The 13,811-nt window shown below is 42.2% G+C and overlaps 2 protein-coding genes across 2 annotated transcripts in view; one reads left to right on the top strand and one right to left on the bottom strand.

Annotated features, from left to right (window-relative positions):
• Window positions 1-13,811, top strand: part of LOC119406953 (uncharacterized) — a 487,035-nt gene that overhangs the window by 109,035 nt on the left and 364,189 nt on the right. The gene's annotated exons all lie outside the window — the stretch shown is intronic.
• LOC119406949 (mediator of RNA polymerase II transcription subunit 23) overlaps window positions 1-13,811 on the bottom strand; it is a 38,467-nt gene that overhangs the window by 6,207 nt on the left and 18,449 nt on the right. Inside the window, exons 17-28 of the mRNA XM_037673748.2 lie at window positions 13,285-13,448; window positions 11,649-11,846; window positions 10,617-10,683; window positions 10,189-10,242; window positions 9,949-10,057; window positions 7,868-7,939; window positions 4,842-4,952; window positions 4,692-4,751; window positions 3,157-3,267; window positions 2,629-2,731; window positions 1,207-1,305; window positions 83-220 (exon numbers count right to left, since the gene is read on the bottom strand). Coding sequence (XP_037529676.1) covers window positions 83-220; window positions 1,207-1,305; window positions 2,629-2,731; window positions 3,157-3,267; window positions 4,692-4,751; window positions 4,842-4,952; window positions 7,868-7,939; window positions 9,949-10,057; window positions 10,189-10,242; window positions 10,617-10,683; window positions 11,649-11,846; window positions 13,285-13,448 — 1,286 coding nt within the window. The remainder of the gene's footprint in view (window positions 1-82; window positions 221-1,206; window positions 1,306-2,628; window positions 2,732-3,156; window positions 3,268-4,691; window positions 4,752-4,841; window positions 4,953-7,867; window positions 7,940-9,948; window positions 10,058-10,188; window positions 10,243-10,616; window positions 10,684-11,648; window positions 11,847-13,284; window positions 13,449-13,811) is intronic.

Raw genomic sequence — 13,811 nt, 5'->3', positions numbered from 1 at the left:
TCTGAACATCATAACAGTTTAAATGTGTCTTGTAATTGCTTAAACATGGGCAAATTATGCAACACAATGCCGCAAAGGATACTGTCAGCCATTCGCCCCACGAGTCCGATGTAATAATCAAGGTCCGGTATCCAGGCAGTGTCCTCTGTTGGCCGCTGCAGGTAGTTAAGGTAGGCTTCACTCAGAGCCCAATTACCTGACCGGATGTCCTTGAGTGACCCTGAAACAAGAGGATAAAGATATATAGAGATTACTATACCCTTGAGGTGCATACTCGGCATAGCACAACGAAGTTATTAAATAAAATATTACATGAAATCCTATCTGTATCTGAATGTGTGCCTGATTACGCATGCTCATCCACATATAGCGATTACTTTACAAGTTTTTGTTGCAATAACAAAGGGAAAAAAGAGAGGGAAAGAGTGAAAAGAAGATATTGCATTTCTGAAAAAGATTTAAAGCTGTAACTAACGAAGACTGTAACTAACAAAATTCTCACACTGGCGGTGCGCAAACATAAAAATGACACCTCCGGTTTGCGATATTGAAGTTTAATTGGGTGTACGTAAAATCACACATATGATAAAAGCACAGAATGCATGCAAAATACAACGAATGCACCTGTATGTACTGTGTATGCATGCCCTTTGTCGTTTAAGTCTCAGCAGTTCAACAATTTTTAAAAGGACACTAAAGTGAAATGCTAATACAGTCTAGACTAATAAATTATATGTAAGCACACTACTGTCACCAATTTCATCATCACAGGTTCATTACTAAAAAAACAACATATCCCAAAGTTTCATTTTTAAATCTTGCACAGAAGCCTCATCACATGAATGTCAATGTGGTTACGGATTTCAGTCTTTTTTCATAGCTTGGCCCCATTGGCTCAATAATGTTTTGTGAAATTTGCTGTGTTCAGCCCCTGGCTTTTTTTAAAACGCAAGTGGTTTTTACCTGGAAAGAGTTATGCGAACTCTAGCGGACACGGTAAAAAAAATATGACATCAGGTTGAGTTGGTTCGGACAAGTTAGGTGGCAACGCCACCTGAATTTCATTTTTGCACTTTTTCTCCCTTACCAAGCGTGTTCTTGCAGCAAGAGTTATGCCATTTAGTATTGCAAAAGGTTTGTTTACTAATACAAGATTAACCATTTGTTTTTAATGTTGCTTCAATGATGTTTTACTGTGAATCTTACCGGTGATGGCAGCAACCAGTTTCTTCTTAAGAGGTGGCCTGTCCTTCAGCTTCTGCTCATAGTAGTGGAGGGTGTTGTACAGGTACGTCAGTGGCCGGTCTGGAAACACAATAGACTAGTTAATCCTTTCACTACGGAAAGAAAAGAAGAAAATAGGCTTGTGCGAATATTCGAGCAGTTCGAATATTCGAACGAATATTACAGTATTCAAATTGGCTTCGAAACTAATTTAAATTATTCTAAATTTTGGAGTATATACGAATAGACATATATAAACTGCATGTAACGTGCAGCTTCCCCCAGGCTGCATACACTAAACATAACTACACCGGAAGAAAACAGCTCGCATGAGATTCACACAAGTTTAGCAGTTGGCTGCAACAAAAACCATGCTATCAGCAAAAAGTCATATGAAAGCCAAAGAGTAGCAGGAAATACAACTGAGATGAAAAAATCTGTAAACAACGGGTGGGTGCTCGAGCCGACGTTTCGACAAGTGGATTTGCCTTCTTCAAGGTTGGAACACAACTGTCACTTGCTCACTTTAGGTGACCATTTAATCCAAATGCCACTGAAATGCACCAGTATTATTGGTTCCTAATCACAAGAGGTAGCAAACCAGCCTTGCGAATTTCAATTGCATTTGATTTCAATGGTTCTGAAAGAGCACACGACTACGAATCCTACCTTTTTCACGGTGGAATTCTCTCTGCTTTGCCTCTCAGTAACAAGTTATTGATTTCTGCTCAGTGAAATGATAACAGCTGCTTTTGCACGCTCAAGCACATTGTTTTGTGGCTTACATTTGTTTTGCTGTCATGACTGTAGAGCATATCATTGCTGGCTTTTGTCTACAGTGCTTATTTTAAAGGGGTACGACACGAAAATTATCATTTTGTCGTTTTCTTGCGTCAAACGAAAAGCCAAGCCACCAAGAGCCTAGAAAATGTACTGCTAAGCGCAAGTGCACCCTGAAAAGTAATTACAGTATGTTTTTAAAAGCTACTTTCGTTTCCTACTATACCCTGACGTCACAACGTGGTATGAGCTTCTCGTCATGTATTCACGCAAGATATTGCGACGTTTCTACGGCCACTCCACACTGTGGTACCTGACGTCATCACAACTAGCCAGACTGCTGTGTGAAGTCACCAGAATTAGTACTGTAGCCTGACATCAAGCTAGTGTCGATGTCGGTAGGTGCACCATGGGAAAATTGACTTTAATATCAAAATAAAATATCTTATCAACATTTGTTGAGCTTCACACTTGCTCAGAGCCATCTCTGTATATAGGAGACTTGTATGGCAGAGTAAACTCACGTTTGAAAAATGGTGTCAGTACCTATTTATTTCATTTCTGGAATTTTACGTGCCAAAACCACGACCTGCAGGTCCACGATAATACAGACCGTATACTTACCGTGAAACTTGTACAGACAGCCTAGGTGATCAAGAATAGACTCGACCGAGATGGTGGCCACGGGGTAGAGCTCTAAGAAACGGTGGATGACTATGTCCATCACCTACAGAGGACAGGGTACAGATAGAAAGAGAACCGGCATCGCATTGCTTGAAGTGTTTTCTCCCCAGGATTTGAACTCCCCAACCCCGCCTCTCGCTATGCCAACGCTAGAAGGCAAACTAATACTAGTGTCATACGGCCACTTTTGATTGCGATCAGGGCCCATCTGGATCGGATTTCTTGATCGTGATCAACAATCGTCGCTGCCACAAGGTCCACACTAATCAGGATCAAGTTTGGCACTGAAGTCAGTCAAATCACGATCTGGGAGCCAGATTGCAATGTCTCGATCCCGATCGAGCCTGATCACAATTAAGAGTGACCGTGTAGCAGCGAATTATCCGAATTGAGCCAAATACAGATCAGCCCTGATCTCGATTTAATTGCCCGTGTAACACCGGCATAAGGCACTATATGTAGGCCTACCGGAATGAAACGCAGACAGATGTTTCCAAAGTAAACAGGCAGGTAGGTGTGCTGCTGGCTCTGTCCACTCAGGTCCTGCAGGCCCTCAAAATAGAACTTCTCCGGGTATTTCTGCAATTGCGAAGCAGCGTTTGCTCTTACAACTGCCTCAAGTTGACACAGCGCTGTTCTGTGAAATGCATTCACCACAATAGACCCTTTTCATAATTGTAAAACTAGCTTTCTTGCTATGCAGTTTGCCCAACTATAATTGTGGCTAGTCACTCACTGCAAACAGCGTTTTCAAGCACAATTTGCTTGTGCTATGACGTGGAAAATGTTGACTCGGCTCTCTTGATACAAACACGCATAATAAACAAGCCCCAGCACATGCAACTAGGACCTCGTCTCCTGTTGAAGCACAACAGGTGCTGCCATTAGTTGGGCAAATATGCAGCACGGGGAAGCGCACTTGCGGATTATGAAAAGGGTCCATTATACTTGTAAACACTGTATCTTTTATTCCGGAAATTCAGGAGGGTGCAACATTTACAAAACTTGGGCACATGAATATACCCATTGTGATTCATTCATTTATGGCTCTTCAGACTACTGTACATTTACCCTGAAGTTACATCACAATGACGTAAGAAAGCAGTTGAGGGGAAGATGGAGGCTTGAAATGATGAAAAAATTGTTGAACAGGAAATGTCGCTGAAGCCACCGTTTCGCTGGAGCCCAGACAAAGATGAAGTCCACTGATGAAGTCCTCCAGCAACATTGTCTGTTTATCGATTTTTTCATCAATTCAAGCCACGATTGCCTAGTGTCACATTTATGCTGGCTCTACTTCGTGACTTTCTTCCAAATGTTATTTGCACGTACTAATAGAACTTACAGCAACACCACAATAAAAGTAAGTTATGGTGCATTGAAAGGCTTTGCCAACGTTCCCAAGTTCAAAGTTAGTAAATCTGCATGCACTAAAATAATCAATTCCAGCCACAATAAACCAAGTCCCCAAAGGAGGGTTGAAATAATATTTTCCCAATAAGGGGGTCCTCATATTACAAGAAAGGTGGAAATAATAATTGTTTCTGTTTTACGTCCCAAAACCACGATATGATTATGAGGGACAACACAGTGGAGGGCTAAGGAAGTTTCGACCACCTGGGGTTCTTTAACATGCACCTAAATCTAAGTATACGGACTTCTAGCATTCCGCCTCAGTTGAAATGCGAGCACCGTGGCCTTTGGGTCAGCAGTCGAGCACCACAACCGCTAGACCACCGAGGTAGGAAGATAAACAACGGATATATGCCTTTATCCAAGAAACAAAGAATGTAACTAGCATTTGCATTATTTTTTTTCTACCTACTTTTCCTAATATTATTCTTCGTGTGCCCATGTAAACACTTCTGTTTTTATTTTCAAACAATTACCAGCAATGGAACAAACATTACAATCACAAAAACAACCTTTAAACAAAAACCACATCAGTCAATTTTTCAAAATTTCTCAATTAAAAGCACAAAGATTTATTGACCCAAACATACCCTGTTAAATGCCAAGTGTTTCTCATGCCAGTCCGTTTGCTTCCAATGCTCTGGGGAATTCTGAAAGCGAAGGGTAGGAAAATGAAAATATGTATTCTGCAAAATCATCAGCTGCCAAACTGAAAACCCCCAATACAGAGAAACACTTACGTCCAAGACAAAATCCAGAACTCGGTTCTTGAACTCCGACGGTCGGATCAGCAGCATTTGTATGATGAAGAAGCACACCTGGATTTCATTGCCTTCAAAGCTTCGAAGTGCCTGCATGATAGGACAACAGCCAGCGCATCATTATTGCATAACCAGGGGTGGATAGCTCAGATAGCTTTTGGAGCAGTTTTTGGAGCAGTAAAAACAGCGTTTTGAAGCAGGAAAACTTGTGTTTTGGGGCAGCTGGCCCCAAAAAAAAAGCCTTTTTATTTATTGAATATCACAGAACCGAAGTACTGTTAAGAAACTATTTTATGACAGCTAGGGCAATGTTCCACGTCAGAGTTATTCACATGGTAAAGTTGCAAGTTGAATTAACAAGGAGTGAAGCTGTGGGGTGCAAGATGACACGAATTTTGATATCAAAATGAAAGTAAACATTTTATTTCAACTTTATTGCTCTTGCTTTTTCTTCACTTTGTCAAATTCTGTAATTTGCCGAATAGCCTCCTTCAGGGCAGAGTTTACTTTAGAAAGGAGTACTTATCACTTTCAATTTTGCGATTATCATTCTGCTTAATGCCGGAACTAGTGAGTTCATCTGCACTAGAGAGCAATGCTCCGCTTGATTCCACTTGAACCTTCTGGTCATTCTGCATCAGCTCTGTGTGTGGTGGTAGCAGCTTTTATGACTTTCCGTTTTTGGGCACTTGTTTCGTGTTGGGCACTTAGGCAGAGTATGCCGAGCCTCTCAGCATACTTTGCCATGGACTGCTTGACATTTCTGACCAGTTCAGCAGTAAAGGGAACTTCATGGCATCACCACTGTAGCAGTTTAAGTGACTCCTTAATTGCCATATCTCATTGATGCTTGCAATATTAAGTGAGCTGCGCTCCTCAAGAAGGTTCTTGTTCTTGCTAAGCCCTCGTTCGACGTCTGCGCCTCCATGAGGCAAAGAAAGGCACTAAACAGTAAAGAAGAACACAGCCGTGTTAAAGGAAACAACTTATTTATGCTCATAATGATGCCTTTAAGAAATGCGTTATCATGCATTTTAAGGGGCCCTGCAACACTTTTCGAGCAGGGTCAAAAAGCGCTGCCAATCGGTAGTCGAGGCTCCCGAGAACACGCGAGCCAAGCGAAGCGAGCGGCCTGGAATTTACAATAAATTCTCAAAGTCAGCTGAAAATCGCTCCCTCTTCTCTCAACAAATGATGTATTAGTCCGCAATATATGACGCGATTGTCGGCAGTTCCACCATTGGCTGATGTTATAATCACGATAACACCCTCATTATTACCTTCGTTGTCAATTTTGAGTTCAATAAGTAGATAATATGTATGTTTATATTGTGTTATGCCGTTAAAACACCAAACAAACATTAATATTAGCACTTCCGGTCTCACCGACAGCTCGTCTGCTCGTAGTTGCGTGGTTGCGTTTTCTTCACCATGCGCAGTGCCGAAATCGTGAATATTTCTGTGCTTTTGACCATCGCCGGTTGCCATTGAGAGTGGCAGCCGTTCGAGTGTTGCCTCGTCAGCTGGAAACTGCATCGTCGGCACGTTCTCACGACTGACCGAGGCAGCGGTGCAGCATTTCTCCGATAACAATGCTGGCGCCGGCTAGCTTAGGATACCTGTGTTCGCTGTATGGCGAGAGTCCCGTTCGCTGTCTGTTCAGTATGTCATCGAGCCATACCTCGGCGTATCCTCCCCGTAGGCTCACGTTCCCGAGAAACCGCGACACAGCAACCAGACTCGCATTTTCACGGTAGCTGCAGACAACCGGGGGATGGGTCCGCGCCGGCCCAATGCCCCACGATCCTTTCTTCTAATCTTTAGTTCTTTGTTGTCAGCCCGCACTTGCTGTGCGCCCGCATTCGAAGAGCAAACAGCATCGAAGTACCGCCACTGGGAGAAGGGTGCACACAGCTTTGCCGTGTTGAATACGATTGAAGCGCGAGCAGTGCGACGAGGCGGTGTATCGGAGTGCGGGCCGTAACTAGGCTTGTGCGAATATTCGAGCACTTCGAATATTCGAACGAATAATACAGTATTCGAATTCGCTTCGATTCGAATTTAAATTATTGAAAATTTCGAAGTATTCGAAATGAATGAATAGGTGTAGTATATTAGTCCGTTTGTAACCCCCTGTAAAGGTGGTTTTACTGCAGTGGAGCGGTGCTGTACCGTGAATACACCTTTCCAAGAAAAATCCGCACTGTCCATTTGTAATCTCCTGTAAAGATGGTTTCACTGCATTGGAGGGGTGCTATACCGTGAATATACCTTTCCAGGAAAAATCCGCACTGCTGCGAAGCCCCACTTCAAGGTTAAATGAACATATTACCCTCACATCGATTCATCATTTTTTAAGTCTAAAAACTTGTTATACCGACTTATACGTTCCAAGTGTAGTAAATTTTAAAATGTAACATAGTTTACAGGTTATGAGTTGCATTCTACCGAAAGCCAAATCCTGCTACTATTCAAAGTTGCTTCCACTTCCTGTGAACCAAAAAGAATGACATTTGCACATGCCTTGTTACATTATTAAAAAAAACGTTGTGCAGGTTGGTTGGGTCATGACAAATATGCTCGTTTTTCTTTATAATATGCGATATATACTATATTCGAATTCGATTCGAAATTATTTGACCAAAATCACTATTCGCTTCGAATTCGCTTCGAACCTAAAATTTACTATTCGCACAAGCCTAGTCGAAACCCATCTCAGCTGTCATTCGTTCCAAACGCGCACGCAGGTTTGCGTCCATGGTTGGCAGAGCGATAAAAACACTACGGCAGTTCGAGGTGCACACCCAACGTTACCAAACCGACTCGCAGTTTTCAAGCACGCGCGATACACAGTGCGATGGAGACGACGTGCACGCAAGCCAACCGGAAGTGGCGCCACAGACCACGTGGTTGCGCCGAGACGCCAGAGAGAAAAAAATGAAGAAAAAAAATGCCGCCGGCGCTGACGTGCATGTGTTTAGTGCAAGGAGCTGTGTTATACTAACCAGGCAAAGGATTAGCCGGTCCAGTGAGATGACATGATACTTCCAAATCAGGTCATTTAGGGCATCAATGCACTGAAACACAGAAATAGCATTTTGTTAATTACTGTCCATGCCCACTATACATAACAATTAAACCTCAATATAACAGTCATGCCTGACATTACAAGATTACACACCTTCTCTATAGTACTGAATATTCATTAAAAGCATATAGGATTTGAGCACATGCTGGTATCAGCAAAGTTTACGTCATTATAATGGATGATTTGGTATATCCATGTTCATTGTAGTATTGTGGTTACTACTAACAATCACAAATAAAACATGCGAAAATAGACAAACTCTTACTACTCATATGATGGTGACATGACAACTGCACACGGCTAGCTTCTTATTGTCATCATCATATCATCGTCATAATTTATCTATTCACACTAAACCAAAAGTCTTTCCCAGCAATTTGAAACAGGGACACACCCGACCCCTTCTCTTTCCCCTCCCATGATCGATTAATAAATATCACGTCGCCTTATATCACGTCGTCGAGTCGCTCGCCTTTCTCTCTTTCATAAATTCTTCCACAAGCCACCCCAAGCCAATCTCATTGCTCCCGCACATCGCCACTCAAGCCGGATCAACCACGAAAAGACCGTATACCCCCCTCGAGCTCACACTGTCTCCCATGCCTCCTCATTCTTCAACCAGACATCAAGGGACTGGAATGACCTTCCCACCAAGGCAGTGCTTCATTCCGACCTAGCCATCTTCAAACGCATCATAGAAGAACTGTTTTTGTAGATATGCCCACCCCTCATGTAAAACCCCTTCCTTTAGGGGCCTTTGAGGTATTATAAATAAATAAATAAATAAAGTTTTCGCAGCAATCTCCAATTGTCCTTCAATTATGCTAGCTGACTACATCATGTCGTCCCACCCCTTGACCCTCTGGCATCGTCGATATGTGCCCGCTCTTTTGGCAACACTTGTTACTCTCATAGACCACTGCTCAAAGCCGACGTGTGCACAGAGTAATTCATTTTTTTTAGATAAATATATTCACACTGTATAACAGCTGTTAGTTATCACTTGGTACAAGACATGCCTACACAAATTAGCACTTTCCTCAAGGTTGCCACCATTCTTACAGCAAAATAAGCTCATTCTATCAAACTGCGCGAGCAATTATGCTAGAACTTACAATGAGCGTGTGTATAAATACAGCCTGCACACTTATCAAATTATTACTTGATGCACGCGTACATCAAATTATTACTTCCTATTATTTTTTTCTGGCCACGAAGTTTCCCAAATAACGAGTTGGATTCACAACTCACAGTTAACCGACACTGAAATGTGGCAATATCGCCTCCACACATTGAATGACCTACCAGATTCTAATTTTTCTTTTCAAAATCAATTATATCAGCTACCGAGTTGGGCTCCCCAATTTATACTGTCCTTGAATATTTTGCATGGTCCTAAAGATATCATGTATCAGGAAACAGCGTGGTAATAACAAAGACGAAGAATAGGAACGAACAACACACATGAAATGCCCAGACCTTCATGTGGTGTGTTGTTCATTCCTATGCTTCGCCTTTGTTTTTACCACGCTGTTTCCTGATACAAGATGTTCAACCAACTAGCCAACAAGCTCACCTTGTTAGACCAAAAGAGTACGTGTAAATTTGTGTGCATTTATCCATTCTTCCATCCTTTTTCTTACTTTCATTTATTTGTTTTATGTCCGACACATTTTATTGCATACATAGCCCACTGTTATAATTCAGAAGTGGATGCTCAGTGTAAGTTTGTGTATTATTGTAGGATGTTTTGTGCACACACCCAGAAAAGGTTTCCTCAAACTCTTTTTACCATGAGACCACCTTTCAAAATGTTTCACAGGATGGATTTATTGTATTGTGATGTGTCGACTAAATGTGAAAGTTCCAATAAAAGCTTTCAAATTACGTGAAGCCCATCTGGTCCAGCGCTGTAAGCATATGGAATAGTGTGTGCAAATCAAGTGATGCTACAAATCATATGATCTGTCAAACAACACAAGATTATCTGCCTTTTACCTTGTTAACATGCTGTCCTCCAACTGAATTGGATACTTCGAAGACCAGAAAGTCTGCAAATGTTCTCAGGTGCGAAGATAAGGCACGAGCACCAATCCTGTCCAAAATTCTGGAAGAAGTAAAACAGGAGAGAATGACTTTCTAAGTAAGTAAATCCTGACACAATGTCCAGATTCCAAGATATACCCCATTTTACGAGAGCCATTGTCATGGAAGAGACTAGTTACTAAGCTTACTCACTTGTAAGCCAGTGGGCTAATGCGGTCGTTTTCCAGCAGCATCTTCCACAGAAGGCTGCAAATAGACGGCAGTGAGCACAAGATAGTAACGTTTCAATTCAACATAACACATCATATAATACAACTGCCTACGATTCAACACTGAAAATTGTGCGTAGTTCCTCAGGAACATGGGTGTGCTTGTAAATTATTCATGCAGTCCAATAGCATTTCGTTTTATGACAATGACACAAAGTGAGCTCTCAGCTTTGAGGTAAGCCACTTTGTGCTACAAAGTCTCACTTTGTGGTAAGCTGCTAATTGAAATAAATAACGAAATCAAACGTTATGTTTGCTCAAATGTGCAAAATATCACAGGTTTTGTGTCATAAATGTGACCGATAAACAGTTACATCTCTAATAACAAAAAATTAAAGGTAGGCATCTTACCACAAAAACAGATGCGGCGTCCCCTGCTGAGAAAAGTGTGCGATGATATCATTCTCGTTGCTCATTGCTGGAAAGACAAAACAAGCACGATTTCATTCACAAATACATAGAACAGTTGCACACGTGTAGCTAGCTTGTTTATGTATTCCAACCACGCAATAAAACTACACAATTTTCTCTTGTCTACTCCTCTAAGGACTCATTTTTTTAAGCTACCATAATGGCTCATTCTCATAATGTGATAACCAAAAAAACAAAAAACAAGGCCAGAACACAGAAGTATGCTTAAAAATTTTAAAGCTGTAAAGCTCAAAAAAAGCTATTATAATAGAATGTCTACCACCATTAGTACGTTGTGAAGAGGGTTTGTCGTCAAGTCAGACAATGGCTCAGGACAATTTGAGGTTACCAAGATAGCTTTAGGGGTCCAGAGTTTTAGTATCCAAATGTGGCAAGAAGGCCAAATCATGACCACCCCTTTTAATAGAGGGAAATAACTGGCCCATTAGAGGCCGCCTGTCACCTGATTTTACACCGTATTGCCATGCACCCTTAATAATTCTTTCGTTTTATGTGATCAAGCTTCACACACAAAATCTGGTGCCACCAGCACAGGCCGCACCACAATGTCGATTGTTTCAGATCTCTCTGTTAAGATTACACGCAGGACGTGAGTAGTCAAGTTTATTGGATAGCCAATGCAACCACCAGTGATGACGCTGGAACGTTCGATCACTGATGCATAAAAGACGACGCATTCTGCCAACGATCAGGTTACCAACAGCTAACGACTATGATTGCCGCTCTGAGTGCACAATGTGTATTGCTTGTACTCCGACTTTTCATTTCCCGGGCACAAGTTCACCGAATAAAGAATTTCGTCTTTTACAGTCCGACTGCAACTTTTGTCACCGTCACAACCATGTGACAGTATTACATCTCTGCTTCATAAAATAAACTTCCGGCCACACAGTTCCGAAATTGCAGGAAATGCAGCACGAAAATGGCAGCAAAACAGAAGCATGTCCGCACTCTTCCACTTGCGGTACTCCTCCTCGACGGAACGCTTGAGCTGGGTCTTGTTCTCCCGCTGCGCTTGGTGCTGCTGGAAGAACTCAGACAGGCTGTGGGGAAAGCTGAGCAGAGTCAGGCTCGACCAGCTGTGCGGCGTGCTCTGCATTGCAGTGGTCAGCAGCTCCTTGCACCACACCATGGAGAGAGACTCGGACCCTGAACACAACAACATGCAAGAAGGAAGGGGAAAGGGGCACTCAATAACACAGAGCAAGGCACACAAACACAGCAATATGCAAGTCTACCAGGAACTTGAAGAAAAATTTGAAACACTATGTACCAATTAGCGAGCAAGCGACCCCCCACCCCCTCTACTCCCACCATTTTTTTTTCAACCTATTCTCCACTACAGAATCCTGCAGCAGCGGTAACCAGGAACCCAAGTCCACAGGGTCTTTAGATACGAGGACGCTTTCCTGGTACTTTTAAAGTGTAGTGCACCTCAGGGTTGCATTCTGAGTTGTCACAAATTGTCAGAACATTTCAAGAACGTCTTTCCCCCTCATCATAACACATGAAATTTCACATGAGGATTCTCTCCAGTTCAGTAAAAACAGTAAATGCATGCGCATTTAATTACACATTTATTTACACATTTAATTAGAAGCACAGGTGTGCATTCTTTATTCTTAGCGCCTCTTCCGCCACCATCTTGACTCTTTGTCCCCAGCCGAGCAAGGGCCCCCCTCCAAATCTTGCCTGATTATCTTTCAACGTGGGGGGGGGGGGGTGTGCTTGTTCGGGATTTTATGGTACTACTACTACTACTACTACTACTACTACTACTACTACTACTACTACTACCACTACCACTACCACTACCACTACTACTACTACTACTACTACTACTACTACTACTACTACAATGACGACAATGACGACGATGACGACGACGACGGCGGCACAGGGTAGACTAAGACAGCTTCACTGTAAAATAAAATTAATCGGAATCTCCCCAAAACAGAACCGTCAAAGATATACTTGGCGTCATGTGATGGTCAGTGCGGTGGTGTTTGCGTTATTGCTGCAGTACGGTTAAAGACAATATACACATACATATACACGAACAATACAGAAGTCCAGGTGAACGTGGAGGCTTGAGGTGGTGAATTGTTGGACAGGGGATGTCACCACAACCAACGTTTCAACAAGTGGACTTGTCTTTGAGAGGAAAGCAACTGCCTTCCTTAGCATCATGTTTATGTGCACTTTGCTGACTCTCCCCCAACCTCAAAAGTGGACGAGGGAAAGAGAAAGCATGTGTGCCCCTGCTCAATGATTGTCCGTCATTTAATACCGTATTTACTCAAGTATAACGTGAGGAGCGACTTTCCAGGAAGAAAAAATAAAACTAAAATAAAAGAACCGTGTGGATCATGTACTTTTTAGACAACTTGAATTTCGGTATTCAATTGTAACATGAGAGTCAACTTCATGTAGCAAAAATATGGAAAAAAAACGTGCTACATTAGAGTAAATAAGGTGTTCAGTGCCATATTAACAACATAGGTTTGGAAGATGGCAAAGGGGGAGAGAGAGAAGCTAGACAAGCAAACACATGGAGCTCACTATATAACTCAATGCCAGTTCTCACCTGTGATGTGTATTGCTCTGGCAAGTGTCAGAATGAGTGCTTTGTTCAGTTCCTCCGACTCGGAGGAGAGCAGTGTCTTGGGCTCGGTCTGGAAGCGAGACAGCTGTGGTTGGACTTCCGCACTGCCAAGGCCGGTGATCAGCTTGAGGGCAGTGCTCTCGACACTGGTCGTGGAAAGCAAAGGACAAATGGGGACACAATGATTGGACGGGGAGGGCATAAGGATAAAGGTAACTAAGCAATGTGTGTGCATGCAAGCGATAACTTTAAAACCATCTTCAAAGTCAACTTCAGCATACTTCGTAATATGCAAGCAATTATGTTACACAAACAGTTTTCAGTAGAGTGAAATTAATTGAAGTGACAGTTTGTTGCTTTATATCAAGTTGGGATTATCCTGTACATGGCCAAGGTTGTGCTTTTTCTTGCTTACTAGGTTTCCCGCATATTTTTATCTCTCCCTCACAAATTCACGAGCAAAAGTCTTGTGGGTAATGAAAAAATAAATTTCATTTATGGCCTACAAT

Source organism: Rhipicephalus sanguineus, chromosome 10, assembly GCF_013339695.2.
Source record: "Rhipicephalus sanguineus isolate Rsan-2018 chromosome 10, BIME_Rsan_1.4, whole genome shotgun sequence".
Classification (NCBI taxonomy): Eukaryota; Metazoa; Arthropoda; class Arachnida; order Ixodida; family Ixodidae; genus Rhipicephalus; species Rhipicephalus sanguineus.
Note: the sequence above shows the minus strand (reverse complement) of the source record. Positions and strands in the feature narration are given on the sequence as shown.